Source organism: Patagioenas fasciata, chromosome 2 (genome assembly GCF_037038585.1).
Source record: "Patagioenas fasciata isolate bPatFas1 chromosome 2, bPatFas1.hap1, whole genome shotgun sequence".
NCBI lineage: Eukaryota > Metazoa > Chordata > Aves > Columbiformes > Columbidae > Patagioenas > Patagioenas fasciata.
In genome coordinates this window covers 44,043,728-44,070,397 of record NC_092521.1, presented here as the reverse complement: position 1 = coordinate 44,070,397, position 26,670 = coordinate 44,043,728, and the positions used below count along the sequence as shown (strand labels likewise).

At 37.5% G+C, this 26,670-nt stretch overlaps 1 protein-coding gene across 8 annotated transcripts in view; it reads left to right on the top strand.

The window, feature by feature from the left end:
• SNTG1 (syntrophin gamma 1) overlaps positions 1–26,670 on the top strand; it is a 344,915-nt gene that overhangs the window by 172,808 nt on the left and 145,437 nt on the right. For 6 of the 8 annotated variants that reach the window (XM_071804126.1, XM_071804127.1, XM_065832962.2 and 3 more), the window contains 2 exons: positions 15,254–15,308; positions 26,195–26,329. In XM_071804126.1, coding sequence (XP_071660227.1) covers positions 15,282–15,308; positions 26,195–26,329 — 162 coding nt within the window. In that variant the 5' untranslated portion in view covers positions 15,254–15,281. Of the gene's footprint in view, positions 1–15,253; positions 15,309–26,194; positions 26,330–26,670 lie in introns of those variants that run through there. The other 2 variants (XM_071804130.1, XM_071804129.1) reach the window with 1 other exon arrangement.

Here is a 26,670-nt window from a genome sequence, read left to right as displayed (position 1 = left end):
GCCACCAGCTCTGCACACCCGGTTCCGCTGCTGCTGGAGTGACGCCAAGTCCACATTGAGTACTCAAGAATGGTTTTCTATATTTTGTGTATATATTGTCTATTTATTAGTAGCATTAGTAAAACCATTTAAAACTCTACAACTTGAAGTCTCTCTTCCTTTCCCCTTATCTTTCCTATCATCTTTCCAATCTAAAGGAAAAGGGGTGGTGGGAAATGAGGGGGTAACAGGGAGCGTCTGCCACGGTTTATTGCTGCCTTGCCTTAAACCATGACAATGCTTTACAAATAGTTTTTTTTTTTTTCTTACGTAGTTTCAAACTCAGATAAAGCTGCATGATACCAGGATCCCCTAGACAAATGTGCACATTGTTGTGTTTATTAACTGCCAAAAGAACTTCTATTTTGAGGACTCTGGGCAGCAGTCTCCTTGACATTAACTTTACAGAACTTCTGCCAAACCATCACTTCACATTGTCCTGTATATGTCTCAGATTTAACTTGTCTGCCATTTACTCTCAGTATGTCCTTGTAGCTTACCCTGATGGCACTGCTGTCACTTACAGTGAAACTAAGAGGCTAGTCTTTTCCCTGGGCTACGTGGACGTCAACAGTTTCTAAAAATATTCATGCATTTTGTTCTGCTGCATGATCTTAATTTAGCTGAGCTTCGTGCCTTAATCATTCCTTTGTGACAGGTTTGCCAAGTCCCAGATCCTCAGACATGCTGTACAGTCCTACAACACCCATATTCATTTCCTGCATCAGTGTGTTGTGCTAACATTGACTTAATTTGCTTTAATTCAATGTGTCACTGGACTTCTGTACAGAGCTGCTTCTCTTTACATGTGTCTTTCACTTGGATATTTCTAAAACGCTAAAGAATGCTTTCAAGCAAATGTGATTCAGGTGGTACTAAAAATTGCACACAAGTAGTTTGTTTTCAGTATGTGTGTCACAAGCGATGAACTTTGATAGTTCTGGTAATGTTGTAAAAAAAAAAATATATATATATACATATATATATGCATGCTTACCGTGACTGACAATGTAAAGGAAGTATCTCTTACTGCATCTCTGACCCTCTCGACATTACCACTTATAGTCAGCTTATCCCTGGGTTTTACATTACTTGCCTTTCTCCAACTTGAATCTTTTGTTTTCCATGTCTGCTGAGGGTATAAGAAGTTAGCTAGGTTCTTTCATGAACCTAAAATACTTTCCCTTCAGCCTACTAGTCATAGTTAGCATATGGAATACTATTGATGAAAAAATAACAAAATTTATCTAGTACATATGAGTTTCATCAAACTGATTTTTACATAAAAAACAGTTCTGAAAAATGATATCTAATGGGGAAATGCGAATGATTTTCTAAAAACCATGTTGTCCTGGTTTTGTTAAAAAACGAGTTTCTCTTTTAGTGAATTTGCCTGTCAGCTAAAGCCTTCATATTAGCTGCATTTTCCTGGAGAACCAGACACATGTTTTGGTAAACCTAGCAATGGAATGCAAACTTATTGATAAGCACGGATGGACATCTCGCGAGAGGAGCAACGAGAAACTGGTGACCAAGAAACTGACCAATTGTGTATAACATTCCATTCACGTGAATACTTCATATAAAAGTGGGAGATCATGAGGATCTCATTCCTTTTTCCTTTTTCCCTTCTGCTTATGGCCAACATTAGGAGAGGACCTTGCTAGTCGTCCCTGCAAACTGAGGCCTAGTGAGAGACTGAATCCAGCTCTGCTTGGTTACAGAGTCTAATCCAGGAATTTGGGTGCTGGCTTTGCAGTTGCTGAGACTTTCAAGATTGGTTTTGTATATTTTGTATTATTTTCTCTATTCTTATTAGTAGCATTAGTAAAACATCTTTAATTTTTCCAAGTCTCTTCTCTCTGTCCTTCTTTCCCTCCAGATCGCCTGTCCTTAATGGGAAGGGGGGAGAGGGATGGGCAAAACAGGGAATTGGGTGGGAGAGGAGGTTAACAATACATCTGCCAGGGTTTTATTGTCACCCCACAATCTTAACCCTCGACACATGTTTCCATGTTCCCATCTTCCTCTCTTTCACATGTTTCATTTTTTTTTCCTTTCTCTTATCAACTCTCTCTTCTCTCTCCTCTCATGTTTTTCTCTCCTCTTTTTATTTTTTTTCCTCTTTCATTGGTATTTTCAGTCTGGCTCTGTGTCACGTTTGTTAACACACATGTTTGGTAGATAGTTTGGAGAATTTTCTTTCCTACTTCCATTACCTTGGGGCAAAAATATGCTGAAAAAGAACCCTATACCTCCCTCTAGTTCCATATCCCCCCAGGGTGAGAGGATGGAATCTTTAAACTATAAGCTCTTTATTGCCTGAAATAGATTTTAAAGTGAATAAAGGAACTGTGACCTGAACTCTGTCCTCTCTCCTACTCTCCTGACTGAGAGACTTGGAGAGTAAAAAGGAAGAGCAAAGCTCCTGCTTTGCTTTAGTGACTGTTTCTGAAGAGCAGAAGTCCTTCGGTACTGTTTAGTGTACCAATATAGATGTACACCTACTATATCTGTGAGTTTTGGAGACATCAATGGAATTTTTTGAATTTGAGTCCCATTTGATTTCAAGACTTACATTTAAAATCTTTCAAGTATGTTAAAAGTTAGAAAATACTTGAATTAAGTATAACTATACAAACTTAAGCCATTGTAATTTTGTGTATACACTATGACTCAGTTTCAGTGACATAAATCACAATCTAAATTTTCCATTGAGACCCATTTTTAAAAAAAGTTCATGTAAAAAGTGGCCCATGATGAAGTACTTTCTGGTACTTTGAGTAGGCTTGAAAACTTTAGAGCTGTCATTTGAGCTGATGGTTGTAGTGTTCTGCCACTTTTTGTGAATTTCCAAAAGATGAAGCTCCTAATTTATGTTTATCATTATCAATGGAACTGGCTTCTGGCTTTGAGGAGAGTTCCAGAAGGCAGCCTACATCCATGGTATTTAGCTGCTTTATCCTCTGAAGTAGAATGGCTGTGAGAAAATTGCCTATTGAGAATGATCCTTATGCTAACTCCTAACTCATGTAGCCTGTTGTTTTGAATGGTACTAGTTAGCATGGACTAAATCCATATTACTGCCCATATTAACAGTGTAATCATATATACGTTTGCTGAGATTGCTTAATTTTAGTATTCTGCATGATAAAACAGATGTAACACTACCAAAATGCCTGTGGAATTTTGATTTAATTTTTGGGTACCATTTTGCTGGAGGCAAGTGCTCTGTGGTAGTTACAAACCTTCATTTTCACTCTCCTGAAAGCTGTCTTTTTCTTCCTCATCCTTCAAAGCGACTGTGGCCCAAAAGCTTCCCCAGTTTGACCTACCCTAACTCCTTTCTGCTGATCTACCTAGTTTCAGATTCCCTTCCCAATTCTTCTCATTCTATTCCTCTTAACACTTATTCAACATGACTGCAGTGTCTTCCAGTCTGTTTGACTGTACAGTTCAAATTTTCGTCATCTTCCCTCATCCACATTTAGTGTCTGTCATCTACACTCAGTGAAGCGTAAAAGATCATCATAGAAGGAGTTACTGATATTAGTCCCACCCATATTATAATTAGATTGTATCATAAGCATGTCCAAGACTCAACACACAAAGAAAAAATCTTATGACTTTCAGTTTTTGGCATCCTGGCTTTCAATGAGCTCAAGAACACATTAAAATATAAACTGACCAGTAGTCAATTAAGTAGACAATCAGATAACCAAAATGAGAAATTTCCATGAGGTGACTGATTGAATAGGGATGGCACCTATCTTGGTCCGCCCATGTCTGCTTTGCACAGGTGTTGTTGTGTGGCAACTCAGCATGCCTGGACCAGCACATTTTACAACTAACCAGTGTCTGTCCAAATCAACCTTGTTTTTTAAAATTGGAGCAGGTTGTAATTGGTATTTCTTTGCAACTTACTGCCATAGCCTTGTGGCAGGATTAACAACTTGCTCCTGCAAGTATGGACAGATGAGATGACCATTTCGCCATCCCAGTCCAATCCAGTACCACCCAGAAAAATTTTCAGTGAGCAGTGCTGCTCTCAGAGAGATGTGTTCTGATGGGCTTTAAGTGTTTTTCACTGGTTACTTAACTTTGTTTATTTTAATTTTACAGTACTTTAAGTGCTGTTTTTCCCATGTGGCATATTTTGCATATCTCAAGTTCTCTTTTTATACATTGTGACAATGTACTACCGCAGGAACAGTTGGACAATAAATAAACTTGACTTGATGATATTACTACAGTACTGCTACAAACTCCAGCTTTCTGGATTCCAGAGGAGTTAAAGAGGTTTTTGCTGCAATCATAATAATTCAAGTGGAAGATCTAATTATGCTGATTAATTTTGAGTTAAATTATTGGTGTTTATTTTCCATTAGTACTGGATTCTTCTAAATAGAAGTATCTGTTCTGAGAAAAGAGAAGTGCAGTGTAGACTATGCAAATCATGACCATGAGATCTCTGGTGGCTAGAATTTCCAGTTCATGCACAGTATTATTCTACCTCCCTTCACTGATAGGTATTTGAAATAACTTGCTTTTTTTTGTTTGCTTGTTTGTTTTCTCTTTAACCTGAGGAAAATTAATGTTTAATGGTAGTCTATATAAGAGACTTTGCAGATAAGGCAACACTGTAGCAGCAACTGCAATAAATCGTGAGCACTCTCTATGCCATAGCTGTGCTGTCCCACAGATTGCAAAAAAAAATGCGTAGTTTTTAATGGTGGTCACAGAATCACACAGAATCACAGAATGTTAGGGATTGGAAGGGACCTTGAATGATCATCCAGTCCAATCCCCCTGTTGGAGCAGGAACAGCTAGATGAGGTATACACAGGAAGGTGCCTAGGCGGGTTTTGAATATCTCCAGAGTAGGAGACACCACAACCTTCCTTGGTAGCCTGTTCCACTGTTCTGTCACCCCTACTGAGAAGAAGTTTCTTCTCAAATTTAAGTGGAACCTCCTGCATTTCAGTTTGAACCCATTACCCCTTGTCCTATCATTGGTTGTCACCAAGAAGAACCTGGCTCCATCCTTGTGACACTCACCCTTTATATATCTATAAACATTAATGAGGTCACCCCTCTGTCTCCTCCAAACTAAAGAGACCCAGCTCCCTCAACCTTTCCTCATAAGGGAGATGCTCCACTCCCTTAATCATCTTTGTTGCCCTGTACTGGACTCTCTCCAACAGTTCCCTGTCCTTCTTGAACTGAGAGGCCCAGAACTGGACACAATATTCCAGGTGTGGTCTCACCAGATGCGGTGTCACCAGAGCAGAGTAGAGGGGAAGGAGAACCTCTCTTGACCTGCTAACCACCCCCCTTCTAATACACCCCAGGAGGCCATTGGCCTTCCTGGCCACAAGGGCACAGTGCTGGCTCATGGTCATCCTGCTGTCCACCAGGACCTCGAGGTCCCTTTCCCCTATGCTGATCTCTAATTGGCCATTCCCCAGCTTATACTGGAACCTGGGGTTGTTCCCACCCAGATGCAAGACTCTACACTTGCCCTTGTTATATTTCATTAAATTTTTCCCCGCTCGACTCTCCAGCCTGTCCAGGTCTTGCTGGATGGCAGCACAGCATTCTGGCATGTCAGCCACTCCTCCCAGCTTGGTGTCATCAGCAAACTTGCTGACAGTGCACTCTATTCTCTCATCCAAAGTCACTGATGAATATATTGAGTAGTACTGGTCCCACTACTGACCCTTGAGGCACTCCAATAGATCACGTGTGCACATGGGAGTCATCATAGGAATTCTTTTTAGATGGGAAGGTTGCTGTTGATTGCCTGACATGGTAGTAGAAGTGAAGTTGCAGTTCAGACTTCAACCTAAAGCTGTCAAAATGTCACTTAGTCACAGTAATAGAAATAGTTTAATCAATCAGTTTTTCAAATTATTCCTTGTAGTTTTTTGGTTATTAACTTGACTATTTATGGAAAATATCTAAATTTATACTTTAAAAAAAAGGGGAAAAAAGGCTGTGAGGAAAATCAAGCACATTCAGTGACCTGACATAGTAAACAACACAGTTTTTTCAAACCTGAAGTACAACACAGAGAAGCCTTAGTCCACTTTAAATAACAGATCTAGGGTCTTGCTTCTATAATCCCCAATTTGTCTTTTCTCTGGTGTTTCACCTAGGTGATTTTGATACCAGAGTGTTGATTTAATGAAAATAAGTATACCTCATTTCTTCTGTTCTGCCACCTTATACTGACTCAGTGTTATCTCACAGCTTCTCAAGCTTCCTCTCTGCACATCTTCCTAGGTAACTTGCAGACATATTCCCCAAACTTTTTTTACTTCTGATAGCCCCATTCCATTCCTAAGTATCAGTGAGAAAACTGAATAGCTGTTGCAAAACCAGTGAGGATGGTAAACGCTAACTAGAAAGCAAATTTCAAGACAAGTATCAGTATGAAAACAAACACTGAAAGTTGCATGATGCCAGATTGTTTTGTTTTGTTTTGTTTTGTTTTATTTAGGCTGTTGTGATTTTTGTTACCATCTAGGTGGAGAGGACTGTTAAAGCCTTGTATCTTTCACTTGTCGCATTTGATACCCAGTCCCAGCAAGGTACCCAATTCTATCTGGACCAGTTAGGAGCTTCTACAAGTCCAGAATCAGACTTGGATTCACACGTCTGGACATGACAGAAAAGTGACTTAAAGCTGCCACTACTCTATTTCAGACCAATTACACATTTATTGCACTGTGATATGTAACTTGGTAACATAAAGTATAACAAACAGTGTTTTGATTTCGTGAATCATAGAATCATAGAATAGTTTGGGTTGGAAGGGACCTTGAAAGCTCATCTAGTCCAAACCCCCTGCAATGAGCAGGAACATCTTCAATGAGATCAGGTTGTTCAGAGTCCTGTTCAGCCTGATCTTGAATGTCTCCAGGGATGGGGCATCTACCACCTCTCTGGGCAACCTGTGCCAGTGTTTTACCACCCACATCGTAAAAAAAATTTTCCTCATTTCTAGCTTAATGCAGAATAGGAATATTCCTTTTAATACTATGAACCATTTCATTTAAAAATCGTAAAATAGAATGGAAATGTTTTCACTTACTCAACGAATTTCAATCCCATCAAAATGAGGAAAGGTCAAAATCAAGTACTGTTGTGGTTATGAAGTTTTAAATGAACCTTGGAATTTTTTTTTGTCCTGGGGCAGTTTAAAATGACTTGACATTTTCTTTTCATTTACGTTAATAGAACTTTTGAATTTCTCTGAGATTAGATTTTGTCATTTCTTTTAGTTATACTTATCTTGTTAGTTCAAGACATGCTAAAGTTTGTGATTCAAGGGGTAGCATATGAGCAGAAATGGTGTAACAGCTGTTGAGAAATCCTGGTTTGCATTTTGCTTGGTATATAGAAAACATTTCTGTCAATTAACAAAACAGAAAAATGTGCAACTTTATAGACTTGTAAATTGGAATAAAACGTATTCATATTAATTTGATTCAATGAATGTCTTCTGTATCATGTCACTTCTTTCTTTGATCTGGTTTTAATTTTCATTATTCATTGTACATTGTTATATATATATATTGTTTGTTTGTTTGTTTTGTGTTTGTTTCTTTGTTTGTTTTTTAATGGCATGCCATGTCATTGTACCTAGGAATTACGATACCTGTTGTCTTTTAAATGACATTACAATACTGTTCCATTTTCGGGTATCCAAGTTAAAATAGTTACTGGATTACACTGTCCACACTCGTGTAATCATTAGCACATAAAATGTCCTTTTATGTCAAGTGGATACACACATTTAAAGAATTTCTGAAAGGATGAGACCTTCTAAGAATTCTTAGAAGTCAATGTGTTTCATTTTTTTTCCATATTTTTTTTGCTAAAATCATAAATGTTTTTATACAAATAACCTGTATTATACACATGCAAAACACTGACCAAAAAACATGGTAGGCTAGTGTATCAACAGCAGTTATGTTTAAACATTGTTTGTTTGTTTTTTTAAAGTAAATAGAGGTGCATTTGCCCACTGAAATGGAGGGATACTCCTCTTATCAGTGAAGAAATATAAATTGTGTGCTGGTATTGTGTTAATGGTTTTTTAGTCTGAATCTGCAATGGCAGAACTAGGGTTAATGGGGATTTTGTGACCTGAGTTTTGTGAAAACAGAATCTAGTTCCTGAAGAAATATATCTATCCCAAAAAATTTCACTGACTGTATCTTACCACTCCCATATTGTATATTCTGCATACATTTCCTTAGTCTATGGATATATAAAACTCAAAAATATTTCATTGTGTAGCCATACTGATTTTTTACACTTCTTGATTTGTGAATCAGTTCATCTTAGTTTCACAGAATCACAGAATGTTAGGGATTGGAAGGGACTTTGAAAGATCATCTAGTCCAATCCCCCGGCCAGAGCAGGAACCCCTAGATGAGGTATACACAGGAAGGCATCCAGGTGGGTTTCGAATGTCTCCAGAGAAGGAAAATCCACAACCTCCCTGGGCAGCCTGTTCCACTGTTCTGTTACCCTCACTGTGAGAAAGTTTCCTCTCATATTTAAGTAGAACCTTCTGCGTCCCAGTTTGTACCCATTGCCACCTGTTTTATCATTGGTTGTCACCGAGAAGCCTGACTCCATCCTCATGACACTCACCCTGTACATATTTCTAAACATTAATGAGATCACCCCTCAGTCTCCTCCAAACTAAAGAGCCCCAACTCCCACAGCCTTTCCTCATAAGGGAAATGCTCCACTCCCTTAATCATCTTTGTTGCCCTGTGCTGGACTCTCTCCAGCAGTTCCCTGTCCTTCTTGAACTGAGGGGCCCAGAACTGGACACAATATTCCAGATGCGGTGTCACCAAGGTAGAGCAGAGGCGGAGGAAAACCTCTCTCAAACTACTAACCACCCCCCTTCTAATACACCCCAGGATGCCATTGGCCTTCTTGGCCACAAGGGCACAGTGGTGGCTCATGGTCATCCTGCTGTCCACCAGGACCCCGAAGTCACTTTCCCTTATGCTGATCTCTAATGGGTCATTCCCCAGCTTATACTGTAACCTGGGATTGTTCCTACCCAGATGCAAGACTCTACACTTGCCCTTGTTATATTTCATTAAATTTTTCCCCGCTCGACTCTCCAGCCTGTCCAGGTCTTGCTGGATGGCAGCACAGCATTCTGGCATGTCAGCCACTCCTCCCAGCTTGGTGTCGTCAGCAAACTTGCTGACAGTACACTCTGTTCCCTCATCCAAGTAACTGATGAATATATTGAATAGTACTGGTCCCACTACTGACCCTTGAGGCACTCCACTAGATACAGGTCTCCAACTCCGCCCCATTGATCACAACTCTCTGGCTTCTTTCCTTCAGCCAGTTGCCAGTCCACCTCACTACTCAGTTGTCCAGACCACACTTCCTCAATTTGGCAGGGAGGATGCTGCGGGAGACTCTGTCAAATGCTTTACTGAAATCAAGATAGACCACATCTGCGGCAATTAGGAGCGGCGCATACCAGGACGCAGACAGAAATTCACGCAGAGGTAGAGATCTTGTTCAGGAAGGAGTGCAGAACCCAGCCAAGCAGAGAGCTGACTTAGGCCTAGGCTTAGGCTGCTTTCTTTATTCACCATTGACATTTTATAGGATTCACAGATACAGGCCTGGATTAAGATGTTTACAAAAAGGTGTTTTCCCACTAATTGTTATTAAGAACACACTGAACTCATATGATGTTTGTCTCACTTCTTTTTCCACTCATTCACAGACCAGGCACAAGGACATTCACGCATCCCATGCACTTGGGGGCAGTTATCCGGCCCGAGATACCATTCTCACGAGTCTGGGCTATAACTTTTTACAATTACGAGAAACGTATTTCAAAGTAATCTGTCCAAGGCCCTTTATATATTATTATGTTAGTATGTCTTCGACTGTCCAAATGGTCATGTTAGTATTGATCTTTCTTCATCATTCATGTGACTGGAACCGCACGTCTTGCTTTCCCACATTTTACTTTCCAACAACATCCACTGCTTGACCATCATCTATCCACCTGACTATGTCCTCATAAAAGTCTATGAGGTTGGTTAAGCATGACTTCCCCTTGGTGAAGTCATGTTGACTTCCCCTAAAGACCCTCTTCTTGATATGCCTTGAGATGGCATGAAGTTTAGGTTGTTCCATCACCTCTCCAGGGATGGAGGTGAGGCTGACCCGTCTATAGTTACCTGGGTCCTCCTTCTTGCCCTTTTTACAGACTGGAGTGACATTTGCTTTCCTCCAGTCTTCAGTCACATCTCCTGTTTCCCACAACTTAACAAAGATGATGGAGAATGACCTAACAATGACTTTATATCAATCCAGCTTATGTTATACATGTAAGAAAATTTTAGAAATTTTATGATCATTTAAATATATATAAATTCAGTTATTACCACATGATTCTGAAGTTTAGTTTCATTTCTCTGGACCTCACAGAGCTAAATGTGTGTTTTATTGTATTAGCTGTTGAATATATGTTGAATAAATGTTGGGGATAAGAAAAGAAAAAAAATTTAATGATGACCTTGTCATTAAGTATTATCTTACTTGCTAGTTAACTTGTTAATTTGAATAAGCATCCTCAGTGTTTGAAGAAGAGGAAGCACTCCCATCTTTAGCTTAATATAATTTGTTATAATCCCAAGAACCCTGCAAATTAAAGTGTCCTAAGTGTTTACAACCCCAACCCTTAATTTGTTTCTTTACCTCCTTTAGGAGATTGGTACATTTTCTTTTTTTTTTCTTTTTTTTTTTTTTTGTTTTTTTTGTTTTTTACTTAAGTAAAATCAAAAGATGCAATATGATGTGGGAAGTCTCACTCCAAACTATTATCATTAGGCATAATGCCAGAGGCATTAAACTATATTTGACTGGGAAACAATTGCCTTAGCAGAGGAATGCCAATATCTCTTTTATAAGTAAATTCTGTGTTGAGAGATAACGGAGGGAAAAAACCAGACTGCATTGCCAAATAGTCAGAGAAGAACTTCTGTCCATCTTTGATACAAGGCTCTTGTCATTTAGGCAAAACTGAGAAACAGTCTAAATAATGAAACAGTTCATGTAGCTTCCAAAGCAGTTAAGAATAAGGAGACATTTAGTCCCCGCTTGCGCTCTGGCATCTGCACTAACTCACTTTGAAATTAAGTACACAATTATATTCAGACACAACTAGTGAATAACCAAAAGGTAACACTGTGAAAGCAAGAGATGACACAAGAGATTTCTTTTACTTTTTTTTTTTTTTTTTCCTAGGAACATTCCAGGCTTTGACCCGAAGCCAAACTTTCCTGTCCCAGTGTACCACAGAGGATTTTACATAAAGACATACGCTAACAGTCCATTGACATTTAACTTCACCCTTTTCAGATAATTTTGCTGTAATATTGGTTTTTTTTTTTCCCTCTGAAAGATTTTATGTTGCATTGCTTTTTTATTTTGCCTTTTCCATCAGTTTGCTTTTGCCAAACCAGAAGAGATGGGGTTACTTGCTAAGTCATTTTGTGAGTGTTTGTTCTTCTGGGGCACTAGATAATTGTTAGTGCAAACAGTCCTGGATAAACAAACAGGACCCCCAAATATACTCATTCAGTTAATACTACTTTGTAGCTCACTGGTTCTTGAAAAAGTTTATGTTTATACAGTGAATCCTTAATTGAGCTTGCTGATTAAATATACTTGCAACTAAAATAATAAATTATGGCTCACAGGTAAATTTCATTCTTGTTTTAACCAAGGTAAAATGAATTAAACATCAAAAACCTTGTTAGCTACTAATTGCCAGCTTCAATTCTTCTGAAGCATGAGCTTTGCTAAGAGCTGGACATTTTGCAAAAAACCTTGGTGAGGTGATTATTTTTGTCACTGCCAAAGTGTACGGCTTTGGGGAGTTCAAAATTCATTTCGGTCCTTGAACTATCACATAGATTAAAGTACATGCAGTTTAGGGTCCTCCAGCTTCACGAGCATCTTTCAACTTAGATTTGTTTATTAAAGCTATAATTCTGTGCAAAAGATATATAGATTCCTGTTCATTTATTAAACTCTATGAGGGAAGTATGAGGCTGTGTTTGGATCTGAGGACCATCTTCTACCAACTCGTTGAGAAATTTTTCACTAGATGACTCAAATATGTTACTATCATAAATTATTTAAAATCATTATGTCAACTGAACATAAGTAACTCAGTGTTCAAATGAAATATAATTCAAGTGTGCTGGAAAGCAGTAACTGAATAGGGTTTTATTAATCTGTGGTTACTAAACTACTCCCTTGATTTATTGTGCTGTTTGCATGCTTCTGACCACTCTTCCAGTATGAAGCTCCTTGTGGAAATCTGGATGAAATGAAGTCTTAATGGAATTAGCATTTAAAGTAATGCCTTTTTTTTTCCCAAAATATTTTTCATTCTCTTAACACATAAAGAACCAGCTGTGCTACATATAATTTCTAAGCCTTCTTTCCGTATTTACAATAGAGGGTTTTTTTGTTTGTTTGTTCTTGGTTGTTGCTGGTTTTGTTTTTTAGTTATTACTTTAAAGAAAGCCCATGCAGGGTTACAAATGTGTGTGTTTCATTTCCTAGCACACACAAAAATGGCAGATATGAGTTCCTCCAGACATCTCTAAAACACAGAGCACAAAAGAAGTTGGTAAGAATGGTGGCAGGAATAGGACTCGAAAGAACAAACATGAAGTTTAGTAGTGAACTACTATCACAGTTAGTTGTAGACCTGCTGTTTGTGCCCCTGAAACATGGTTTTAGTTTGTTTCCCAGTCAGCAATTCAGATGGTTCTCAGAATTTCTTGTGACTTCTCCAGCAAGTAAGAAGTATACAAACTGCAATAATATCCTGTGCTAAATTGTGTTTGGTAATACATCATTTCCCTATGAACTTGTTATATGTGCATACAGTAATTCTTACGTTGCACCAATAACCTTGAGAGTTGTTTCCTACTATTGATTCAATAGTATTTTATTTGACTTGTGGTATTCCCAACACTTCACAAAGTTTCTCTTACTTCTGTTCCTTGAACATGAAATTTTCTTCTTGTTTGTTATCTTTTTTTTTTATTAAGTATTCAGTCATAAAAGTACTTTGCCAAGTTACATCTATCATACCACTAGAATATGACCTGATTTGCTATAAGAAGATCAGAGCATAGCTCAAGTGCTCAGTGCATTAGCATAAATGAGTCTTTGTCTCTTAAGGCTGCCATAAACTTCAACTTTACTGGTGTGTTTTAGCCGTTGATTTCCCTTTAGAACACAAAATGCCATAATAATACTGCTTGGTAAATGTTTCTTTGGTATTTAATAACTGCTTGTTGTGTCAAAGGGGTGTCAAATTCTGTTGCCAACTCTCTATTGTGTTACTTCCTTTACATCTAACAGCAGAGATGAGATAAATAAGTTTGGTGACTCAGTTTTGGAGGAAGTGCAGATTGCAAATCAAGTTGAAAGGAAGGAAAGAATTTTTTCAAAGCCTCTTTATTTTCATATCTTTGATTGCAGTTGCTCTCAAGCCTTTCAGAGGAAGCCTCACTGCTGTTGGAACCTTTCTTTCTCTTTGAGTAACGCACGCTGCTCATGCCTCCCCCTGTGCTTGCATACTCTATTGTGTCCTGACACTGTTGTTATGTCCTCTGCACCTCATCCCTTCAAATCCACAGCAGATCTTTTCTCACCTCCAGAGCAACCTAAGGGTGGGGAGGAACACAAAAAAAAATCAAATATTGAGACTGAAGGGGGCTGTGGGCTGGGAACCAGTGGGCTGTCCAGGTGAGACTGAAGGAGGCTCCTAGGAGGGCTGGAAAGGTGCTCAGATGAAAGTGGCTGTGATTTGGAGATATGGGGATTGCAGAGGTTAACCAGAGGCAGAATGGGGATACCTGTCAGCAGTGGGTTCCACAGTTTATCATTTTACAAATGTTTTATTTTTAAAATTACTTGTGTTTATATTTTCTGCATTTTTTCATGTATTACCAGAGGACAAAATTACTAATGAGTGGAGTATTTTACCAACATAAGATGATAAAATTTATGCATGATGCATGATATGTGTTCCTCTAATTTAATCATCCACAGTGTTTATTCAGGGTGTCAATGGTGAACTGATTTATGAAGTAATGCACTTTATAATTAAACCTGTGTTGGAGCTTTAAATGCAATACTTGTACGAATGATTGTAAGTGCATAATTAATACAGAATAGCAATAAAATGCTCAATGGAGAGGGTTTTGTTAAAGGTTTCATTTCTCCAGGCATCAAATGAAATGTCTGTTTTGTCCAGGAAGTGTTTCCTGTAAATGCTATTGGCTGATGCATGAGTATTTCTATTGCAGAACCAGCAGCAGGACACTGTTATTATCCTCTGTTAACAGCCTGTGCCAGTGGCTTTATCTCATAAATAAATGAATGTGTAAGTGTGCACTGGGATGCACACACTTTAGGTAAAGGACAGGAAAAGTAATAATCACAGGATTTGGTGTGACATTTTGCCAGCACTCATGCATATTCCTGACTTTTCTAACGTTTGGGTTTTTAAACTCCTAAATGTTTCTACAAGGTAAGCACACTGTTAATCACACTGGCTTCCTTGGAGAGTTTATGTATGTTAATAAAATGTGAGACAAAAGGTATTGAAATTGTTTTTTTCTTTTTCTTTTTCTTTTTTTGTTTTTTTTTAAATTAGGGGAGAAAAGAAAAAAAAGGCAAAAAAAAAAAAATCAACAGTCATCTAGAAAATAGATGGTACTCTGAAGAGCAACACTTACTTGTCTCCATCCTCAAGTGTTACTTTCCAGTGTACTCTTACTTTTGAAAAACAAAACCAAATCAAAACAAAACATCACCCCCCAAAATTTGCAATAAGAAAAGTAACTTTGAATGCCCTGTAGAAGGGAGGTAGTTGTGGGAACATAAGCATTCCTTTGATTATATTCAGTGAAACCAGGTTGTGTACTTTTTCAGAACTAGGAGCAACTTCTAACACCTTACCCTTTCTAATCCTTTGCAACTTTGATCATTTCTCTTTTTAAGCCATGAGTATAACTGGACCTAACAAAGAGAAGAGCAATTGCTCACCTCACTACAGATAACTTTTATGTTTTGCAATACCTTTTCCATGCTAATGAAATCTTTCTCTCCATTTCAGACAAATATCACTTGCTGTGTCATAGCACATGGATTTCAGGAACACCTGTGAAGAGGTAGGATCAGATATTTTTCTTTTCAAACAATAGTTGAATAAAAAAACTTGTAATCCTTTTTATATGCAAAATCCTCTTTTTACCCCTTTTATTGTAAATTAGAGGAATTTTATAATCAGATATAAGTTACTAAACTGATCACTTTATGGTGGCAGACAGACTATAGCAGAAGATGAAAGAATCTGCCCATGTCTATTCATCATCAGCCCTCACCTCTGTCCATTCCAATTTACCTCATTAGACACAATGTAGGCGCAGGTAGCTACATTGTGTGTGAGCTTTGCCTTCAGTGAAGTGTTTATATCTGAAAGCCTGTACGTGAAGAAAAACATCAATGGAACCAGAAATCTGTATAGCATTGTTCAGCAAAATCAAGGGCCATATATAGAAGTACAGGAAAGAGATGGGTGAGGAGAGAGGGGAAGTTGAGAAGACAACCAAAATTAAAAGCAATTTCATTCTGATACGATGAGGAAATAAAGTTATTTTCACTTGAAATAGGTATAGTTTCATAATGTCAATGCAAAGCACTTCAGTCCCCCTCCACTAGAGATGAAGGAAGTGCTTTGCTTTCTGTGCTCATCCTAACTTGGCCTTAAAGGAAGTAAATGAGATCTCTTTCTAGATGTTAAAAAGGTCATCTTATTTGCTCAGTGATTGTCTATGAACATAGTGTTTTAATGTGTTTTCACAACTTTAGCAATTGAGATACAGTGAAAACTATTTGCACCACATTACGTAATTATGTTAATGCATTATTGGATTAAAAAATGTGATGCACCTGTACACTGAGAATCACAGATGATATTTAGGAAGCTGTGACTAGGAACAAGAAGACTGGCCATATCTTTAAGTATGATCATGATCACATGAAAAAACAGAAGTAGAGGGATGGGAACAGCAGTACAATAAAAAACTAACTGCATCTAAACCAAATTTTGATCTGAGAATCAATTGGTATAAATTATAGGGGAACAGAAAATAAGCAGGCTAAAGAACATGAAATCATCACAGGATTCTGAAAGCAGCGGTAGGGTCAAAAGCTAATATTAAAGTGAAGGTTTCTTTTGGGAAAAGATACTGTCATGGTTGTCCAGTACGCTATGTAACAGGCTTTAATACCTCAGAAGAACCATGCCCAGTCTAAGTTATACAATACAGTATATTTCAGGTTATTTACTGGGAAAAAGGACTCTTGTTAGTTTTGAGATTTGGTTTTTGCTTTTGTTTCTTTTTTAAATATATTTTTGAATGCACTTATTGAGCAAAAGAGTCAGTTACATATTCTTTTCATAGTATTTTATGTCATTATTTAAACTGTATGCTAGTATAGATTATTTAATGGCAATTAATTGTGCCCAGCAGCAGTAACAAGATCAACCACAGAAAGATGACCTGGCACAGGAGTTCTGTATTAGCGCTTGCAGTGCAAGTACATTGACAGACCCATTTCGTTCTCTATGTAACTTCAAATGGGGGCATTGATTTCAAATTTAGCCCTTTAAAAATCAGCTGCTTTGTTGGAACTTCCATGACAGACAAGGGAAGGAGAGGATGACTCCTCCTCATCCCAAAACAGCTCCACAATTGGGAGACCCTAAAGAAGACCCTCTAGCTTTTAGACTAATAAAGTTAAATAAGATGGATTCAACTCCAGTTTATCAGCTTTATGTAAAATGAGCTTCGTGCTACAGATTCAGTGCCATCACTTCTGAGAGACTCTGAAAAATCTTGGTCTACAACTTTCCTCCCAAGCCAACCAAAGTTAATAAAATATAGGATCTCCATCTACTTTCATCAAATGCCTATGTCTAAATAAATAATCAATAGCCTTGTGCTTACACATAGTGTACATTTAACTAAAACCTCAGCAGTGTCATTGTAAAGCATCATCTACTTTGTTTTTTGTTCGAGGGAAAATAGACTGAGCTGGATCTGAAAACCCAGGAGCGAGGAGGCTGCTGCAGCTCTGTGCTCCTAGGTCAAACTGGTAGAGAGGGTGAATATGTATCCCCAACAGGCATATGCGTGTGTCACATAGATACACTACATGTATCCGTATATATGTATATATTTATGTACATGACAAGCCACACAGGTCACATACAGACACACAGAGCACTTGCACAAACACAGACAGCACCAACAGCTTGATTCTGCTCCCCTCTCTGGATGAGCAGGATGTAGTTCCACTTGTGAGAATATATATGTGTATGTATGTACAACATGGATGCCTTCAGCAGCTGGGCTCACACAGTCTGCCCAGCAGCCCCCCCAAATCCCAGTCTTCCCAGTTGCTGGAACCTGGGCATATGTGCCCTCAAGGTGTTAGGCCTTTTCCAGCTGCTTGTACGGACCATCACATACACACATACTGCCTCCCCTACTGAGTCCCTCACCCAGGAATAGAGTTATAAAGGAATTTAATAGCAGAATAGCATAGACTGCACTGATCAAGCATGGGGCATGGCCAGAAAACTATACTGACCAGAAAACTATTTACATGAAACAACACCTTATTTTCCTTCTATTTTCCCATACTTGTACCTCGCCAAATCACTGAAACCTCTCCCTTTCGTCACCTTTGCTTCCTCCTGTAAACATTCCCTGAGTCCTGTGCAATCCAAAACTGCATCCCATAATGTGCCCCACACCCCAAAGCAGTGACCCCCACTCAGTCGAAAAAATGCTCCGGCATTGTCTTACCATGATGGGTTTCACACTTGGACACTGGAGCTGAGGCTGTCCAGGGACAGACCTAGCAGGGACCAGACTGGGTGACCCTTCTTCTGAGTCCTTAATTCAGTTTTCTGCCTGCTGTTGTGCTTCTTTGTTCCTCTGGGCTTGTTGTGATGGGCTGTGTCCCTTTTGCTGCAACTGGACAAGGTGTTATTTGAACTTCCCCCGTTCGCCATAGTTTGTCTCTACTCCTTTGTGCATGTGCAGAGATTTTATTACATAACCTAACAGTTGTGGTTTTTATCTACCTCTTGGTTTCCAGAAGGGTTCATTTTTATTTCTTCACTGATGTGGATATTGTCTTTTGAATTCTGCCAGCCAAGTATTAACTAATTACTTAATATAATTGTTGACTTGAGTTTTGTACGAGGTGTAATCATCCATTCTGTCGGGTATTTCAATTCCTGCTTTTAATGTAGTTTTCTTAGTACCTCAAAGTTTTTCAGACTTGTCACCAAACCCTCATCGAGTATTTGAGCTTCTTATGAAAGTGAAAATAGTGATTAAAGAAAATACCATTGTGACATTACCTCCTTAATTAACTTGTGGTTTTATTCAGTTTAACCACTTCAAGCCACAGGAGTTTTGGCACTTTTTATTTATTTCAACTATTGAGATGAAACATAAAGTAGCTGTAGACATTGTTCCACATACTTCTGTTTAATCGGTTTTCTAGTTGGTACATTTACAACTTTTATCCATCTTTCCACTCCATCCCCTATTATATCAATTTCTCCCTAATACTGTGTATCTGGGAAATATAATCTCAGGTCTTCTATGCCAAAATTGTTACTAGGCAGATTTTGAGAATGGCAGTAAAAGCTGTCATGAGGTATCTCATCTATCTGGTCTTTTTCACCTTTCCCTCTTTGTTTCGTTTCTTCTGAATATCTTATCACCCTTCTTTGCCATCTTCCAGTGCTGTAACAATCACTGTAGAAGAACTGAGATTGCTCTCCCAAAATGATGAGTGGGGTTCAGACTCTCCTTGGTACTCCCATCCCCATCCTTGCAAATGCCAGTAAATGGCTTGAACTGAGTTTCAATTAGCAGAATACTGAAACATTCCACATAGGTGTATTGAGGCTAAAACATAGTTTTCATTGTGCCCATGACATATTAGATTCTTTTTTTTCTTAAACTACTGTTTTATTTTGAATAACTTCTGCTCTATTACATTGGATGCCTCTGAGGGAACCTTAGCTTTTTCATAGTAATGTTGATTTCATGCATCACATTTTTTCTAGTGTCTACTAGTGGGATTTGGTTTGAGATTTGGTCTCTGAAACAGTTTTTTCTACTTGTAGGTACCTCTGCACAGACACTTTGTGTCCAAGTTCTTACTGCAGATCTGAATTTTACAGTCAGTGGAGCCCACAGAGAAATTCAGTTCCCCCAAAACCTGCTGATCAACTGAACTGTTTTCCACACTTCATTGTCTATAATGAGTAATTCTCCCTTGACTATAATGAAAGATTAGACACTGATATGTAGACAGATACATTTTGGCATCAATCTCAGGATGATTCGTATGATTTTAATGATTATTTTCTCCCCTAAACAACTTATCTGTAGACTGCGATGCCTTTCAAGGCTTCTTACAGTGCTTTTATTCTGTAAGAAAATACTTTCTGTGCTAAACAATTCAAATGGCACTACAAAAAGATGAGGTCTCACACACTTTTTTTTTTTCCTAAGGGAAACTACCTGATATCTGATGATGGGAAAGTCACTTTTTTTTTTCTTGAGGCTTCTCCACTTGCTAGTTGTGATATATTTTCCGTTGTTTCATAGTTAATTATTCTGAAGTCCATCCTCTTTCCCCTCACTGATTAACAAATATATATGTTGTTGTGGTTCTTGTACTTATTCAATGATTTCCAGGCCTTAAGACTATCCAGCTCCTCTTTTAGCCTTCATCCTGAGCTTTCTGAACTTTACAAGAGTGTAAATCATAGTCAATGGGTTCTTTAAATGCTCTTCTATACTCACTTGACCTTATTCTATGTTCTGAAAACTGCCTCTTGGAAGATAACCTCAGTCTCTGACATAATACTGTCCTCTGCACCAAAAGTACCCTTTTGATATAACTGAAGACTTGGGAAGATTATAATGCATTAGAACATTTCCCTTTAGATACTGTTTTTCAAAATATATTTTCCATGTACTTTATGAAAAAGCTGCATGTTCAGCTTTCTAATTTTTCTGACTTTCTAACTTTTGAACTACATTTTTTTTTCTAATTTAAGTTGAAACTTATTTAAATTAGTAAATATCCTATTCATTATCTACTTGGAATGTATTAATCTATTTTCACAGTACTGTCCATTGTTTCTTTGAAAGATTAGTTTGAATTGGTAAACTTTTTGTTTGTCTTCTGCTTTATGAATCCTATGAATATTCTTGTAGACTTCAGAAACTTCACAGTTTGGTAAATTCTGTTGTTCACAGGTCTATTGACCTCTGTCTCAACATTCAGTTTGAGAGTTGTTTTTCTTTGCCTGCCACACACTGTGTATTAAATTTTAAGCAATATTTTGACTTCCTCATTATTTTCTTTCATAGAACTTGTTATATACTATTTTTGACTATTTCTAGTCAACTTTATGCCATTTTCTGATTTACAACTTTTCAGCCTAAGCTGCCAACTTCCTTTGTTTATAAATCCTATCAAATGACAATGCTGGGGCTTCTAATATATATATATATATTTCTTCTCATAGATCCAGCTTCAACTCATAATTTAATCCCAAAATCACAAGATGGAAAATCACTCGTAACTCACAATACCTGTGAGAATATCATGCAATAAGTCAATTAAATGAATGAACATGCATGTTGTCACAATAGGCTTCAGTTTTATGTTATCTCAACTATAATGATGAAATCTCATCCCAGTAAACACATTGGCGATTCAGACATCAAAATTTCTTTACTTATAGTCTCAGAAAGTAAAAGTTTTTTGCTCTAAAAAAGTAAGAAACTAATATATGCATTTTTCCATATATATCTATATAAATATAAATATATATATATATCAATTTATATAAATTTTCCCCCATTTTCCAAATGTCTAATATACATATTGAATTAATCAAACTGTATGAAACAAGGAAATTCTATGTAAGATTTTATTACTCAGACCTGGCAAATCAAATAAAAAGAAAATTAATTCCAAATTCAAAATTTTCCTGCATTCTTTTCATATTGGAGTGTAAAAGTCACATGCAGGTTTGGAAAATGTCGGTACCTGAGAGAACAGTCTCTGTATAACATTTGTGTTTTTCTGGGTTGAATTCCAATTTTTGACAATAGAAGTGCTTTTTACTTAGGTTAGCAACACCACCGCAGTAGCTGGACTATCTGAGAAATATACTGTATGTGGTTCTGACGCTTATTCCTAGCTCTTGTATTCATTGCTGTTACTGACTTATACCTTTGATTCGATTTCCTTTTATAGTTGTGATTGTAAAGCATTGAGAAGCATACCTCCAAATACTTAAAAGGTCAACTTGAGTTCAAATAAGCATCCAGAAGTGTAGATATTTATCTGAAGTGAACTGCCTACATGTTAAGGGAGTTTCTGTAACCCATTCTCCTTACTAGTATTGGATTGTTGATGCTAAAATTAAATTTCAGGCCTTAAAACTAAATTGCAGAGGTTTAATTTATTTTAGGACATACCAGCCAAAGCAGAAAGTAAAAATCCTGGCCTCCTTGCATAGAAAATAGATTGCAAGACTTTTGTTTTCCTCTTCTTTTCTTTCACTGGTTCATGGACTAAGCTCTTCTGGGTTATCTGTTGAAGTCTTCCTACTGTTTTGAAACTAGGAGAGATGAAGCTATCCACATTGTTTTATTACCATAAGTCAAAAGTAATAGATAAAATAGCAAAACCAAAAAGATATAGTCTTCTCTTGAAAACTAATGAAGTATATTTAAAAAGTATATTTAAAATTGCCTGAAATACTGCATAAGTCTTCAAAACATACAAAACATAGAAAAAGTTTTTGATTTTTTTTTTTTTCCCCGATCATAAATGACATGGTAAACAAAAGTTAGGGAAAATGAAAAAAAAAAATCTTCAACAGGAAACTGACTTTGAAAACAATAAGTAACTTTAAAAATGTTTCTTATCCAGTATTTATTTTGGTATATATTTGGTAGAGACTTTACTGCTAGCATAAATGCATAAACTGTAATTCTCAGGTGTATTTTCTCTAAAATGAATTCTTAAATATATGTGAAAGCCGTGTATAAGGCTACATGTATTGCACCAAGCTGTTAATGGTTTGCAAGCCTTTTAAAATTCCTCTTCGTAAAGTTACTAGGGCCACATCCTATACACAGCCACTATGAACAATTTGATGTAAGTCAGGATATAATGGAAAAAGATTTTTAAATGGCCTTTTTTCACTGGCTTGTTGCTAATAATGATCTGAGTGTGACCATATTCTTTGTAGAATCAGTCTGCTGCAAGGGCTTTGCTAACCTATACTGTTCTCTGACAGTCAAATTCAACACACTCTGGTGTGTCAAAGTAGACAGGAATCAGTTTTCAGCCCCTCATAGTTATATTAGGTCAGGAACAGTAAGCAGTTTCTAATATCCTGCCAAGGATGTCAGGCTCTTACCACATCAGTGTTCTTGTCTAACTTAGCTAAAAAGGGTGCAGAATGAGATGACAGTGTCAGTACTGTGCAGGTGCAACACTCACAGCATCTCACTTGGGTACCACTGCCTTCATCACTGGTTTCACTTGGAGTCCCTGACTCTTCTCCCATATGGAGATTCGTTCTTTCACCACTGCGTATTGGTTCCGTATTCATTGGGTATCCTACCTCATTTACTTCATAATAATGTGCAACTTCACTCAGTTTTCTTGCCCTCTTTACAACACGTGCCAAACTCTATAAATAGGATGCAAAAAGTAGCATGGTATGAATGTAAGCAGAATAATGATCCTGGTGATTTCACCTTAAGCATACAGTCAAGGTGTATTGGCTTAACAAACTGTTATCAACTGAACTATGCTTCTCTATTCTTGTCTGCTGTAAGGCGAGGCAGTTTATCATATGTTTGAGCACAAGAGGTTATCTTGCACAACCTCACACTGACAGCTACAGTAGCTCGGCTGACATGTCAAATGCTGTTTTATTGCTATAAGTCAGGGGTAGGACAGAACTCCCCAATGAAATGTAGAAGGCTTGAAGGGAAAATTTTAGCACACCCTCTCATGGAATCTTCTGAAAATTAGTAATAGGAACAAAAGCTAACATCATCCACAACCCCGCACCCCTGCATCTCTTCCACGTATACATATGCATACCGCCTAAACTCTTCAAATATAAGAGATGGCAGGCATACAAGCTGGAAAGATTATCTCCTTCCAACCAGAATAATTTTACTGGGGCCACATGTATGAAAAATGTTGATGTGCGCAGTAATTTACATGAAAGTATATATACAGAACATCTTCCCTAAGTTCCGCTTCTGGATAAGGGTGCAGGAACTCATATCTTCATTTGATTCAGTTTACTGGATGCTTTGAAGGGGAAGGGGTAAGATGAGGGAGAAGAAGAAATGTTAGTAGACAAAAAAGAAACATAATGAAAAAAAAAAAAAATCCAGTCTTTGTTATCAAGCACTTCTCTTGAGCTTAGCTGATGAAACCAAACTATATTGTTACCATCATCTTCTCAGATCATCTCCTTTATGTGATTGTTAATGCTACTGTCAGGTGGGAGAGGGAAGGAGGTAGTATAATCGAAGGTTTAATTTTTAAGTGTATCATAAACCAGCTTTCAAAAGCCTAACAACAGTAAAGAGATTCATTACATTTTAGAGTGTCTAATGTAAATAAGTTCCCTGAATGTATGTGATCAGTCTTTCCGAGGGCCAAAATGTTTTGTTGTTCCCAAGTTTGGTTTCCTCGTTCAGACTAAATAAGCTGAGGCCACATGCATTTAGAAATTGACTTGAATTTTAATTTTGCTCTCATGGCTCTTTTTTTTTTTTTTTCCTGTTATGGTTATGTGCTTCTAATTCCCACAAAGAAACCACTCAGCTTTTGCAGAAAGACTCTTGGGAGATTGTAGAGGGTTATTGAACAAATCTGAAATACACAGTCAAGTATGGCAGAGTTACTATAATCATTGCATCAAAGGCAGAATTTATTCCATTGCCAGTTATCCAAGGAAGAAGAAAGGCATGTCTGCAAACTTTTCTGTAGGAGAAAGGCATTTTATGAGTGGTAGATGTTTGGAAACCAGCCCCTTTTGTTTGGCCATAGTTATTCATCACCCATTCTGTTCAACTTCCAATGTCATTTACTGCTTATTTCACAAATCCATGGAAAGAGGAATCATCTTAGGCTGTAAAACAGAAGTTATAAGGAGAAAGACCATGGTAATTTAACTAGTTTACTTCCACTTTATTTTAATGGCATAACATTTTATGTATCATAGAAGAAGGAATTTTTCAGGGATACTGAAAACCTTTCGCTGACCAATTAATTTGCCTGTCCATGACCGTATTAGAACAAGGCTGCATGACGTCTTCTGACCAGAGCTTCCTCTGACCTCAGCATAAGTTCAGTGCATGGAACTGTTCATTTTTTCTTCATCTTACTTAGTTTAAAAAGAATAAAAACATCAGAACACCTTTCAAAGTTATGGCTGAGTTACACAGATTTGCTACTGGTGTCTAAAGGAAAGCAACTTTCTAAGTTTGAGTGTTGGGCATGGAGCAGAAATGACAGAACAGTTTGTTGGTGGGGAACATTATATAGAGCTATTTAAAGGCTGTCCTCGACCTTTCCACCTCTTTTAAAGTCTCTTGAGAGCAATCTAAACTTTCCTTCTGCCAGTTGCCTACTGTCAGTTCCATTTTTGTGTTTGTTCTCTCCATGCTATGGATTTAAGGGATCAGATCACATTATGGGGAGATCTTCTAAATCTTCTTTTAAACTCATGTTGGAGAAAGAGTCCTCAGATTCAGTCAGGTCAACCTTGGCAGCTAAAGTTCACAGCAAGAATTTTGTTTCCTTGATCTCCTCACAAGCAAACATTTTACAGATAGTGAATTGAAATCTGACCTGAATGAAGACAATGGAAATTTTATTACTGACACCACTGAGTCCAAGATTTTAAATAATTTTTATATCTGAATTTTCTTCAGAGGTACATATGTGCATACATATATATCTATGCAAATAGGTTTAGGTATCTATTACTAGTAAATTACATGTTTAAGGCTAAATTTTTAGATCGATTGTAGATAAATTTCTCATACCAAAAATGCTGTACCAACATGACTTTTATCCATTTATAAATTGTTATAAAGAGTGTTATTTTCAACACAGCCTTCAGGGAGAAATTGTTGAATACTGTAAGTGCTTATACACATAGACTTTTTGACTGCTCAAGGCTCATAAGTATAATGCCCCCAAAACCAGAACAAATAGTTACTGCCACAAAGACACTGTTAAATTGTTGGAAAGACACTTATTGTATATTGAAGACTCCTACAGATTTCCTGATGTCTAACTATAAAAGAAAAATATAGAAGTGGAGCAAGAAGTAAGTTGCTACTGGGAGTTGCATTCTTTGGTCTCTATTTCTTTTATTCTTAACTTTAGCATCTTCATTTGAAAAGGAGCATAAAAGCGTAAGTCAGTGTTGTGTCCACAGATCAGGAAAAGCCTACAATGGGTTCATGTAGGTTGTCAGTGCTTATACTTGGCTAGTCGAGTGGTGTTATTATATGCATTTCTGTGTCAAAATTGCGGTGAAACATCAGCTTTTATTTCATGTCCAAGTGAAGTGTCATCTTTTAATACAAAGATGGAAAGTAATAGCACAGCTACTCTGAAGCAAATTGAAAGGAGTTTCACAGATTTATCACAGGCAGAGTAGTATCTTATTGTTGCAGAATCTGTCTTTGCTAGTTGCTACTGTAACCATCATTCTCTTGCAGTCTGAGAATACTAAATAAATTCATTGATCACTGGTTATAGTTTTGGATATTTGTTGACGTATTTATGGTAGTTGTACCTATCTCTCAGTTATTCTGTTTCAAAATACCACTTCTAGCAAGGCAAAGTGCTGACTGAGAAAACTTTTTTTTCTTTATTTCTCCCTCTCAAGACAAAGACAGGGACTTGTTTGCTGCAGGATGGTAACCAGGAGCCTTTCAAAGTGCGACTGCACTTAGCCAAAGACATTTTGACGATCCAGGAGCAGGATGTGATCTGTGTGTCTGGTGAGCCTTTCTATTCTGGTGTAAGTAGTTTTATTTTTTTCTTTAAGATGTACTTTATACAAAGCAAAAACACTCTCTGTGTGTGCATGTGTACACACAAATATGTATCCATTTACTCCCACAGTTTGATCTTTTATTTTCTACTGTTTACACTACGTGTATTTTAATATATCATCTTATGAGAGTAAATCTTAGCAATACTCATCTAAGAAGCAATAAGATAATGAATAAGTTATATGCATGACTACAGTATTGTTTCTCTGCACTCACCCTGGAATACTGGAGCCGCAGAATGCAATAGGAATGACACAAGTAGTGATTTTTTGTGGTGAATACAGATACATGAATGTCCTTACATATC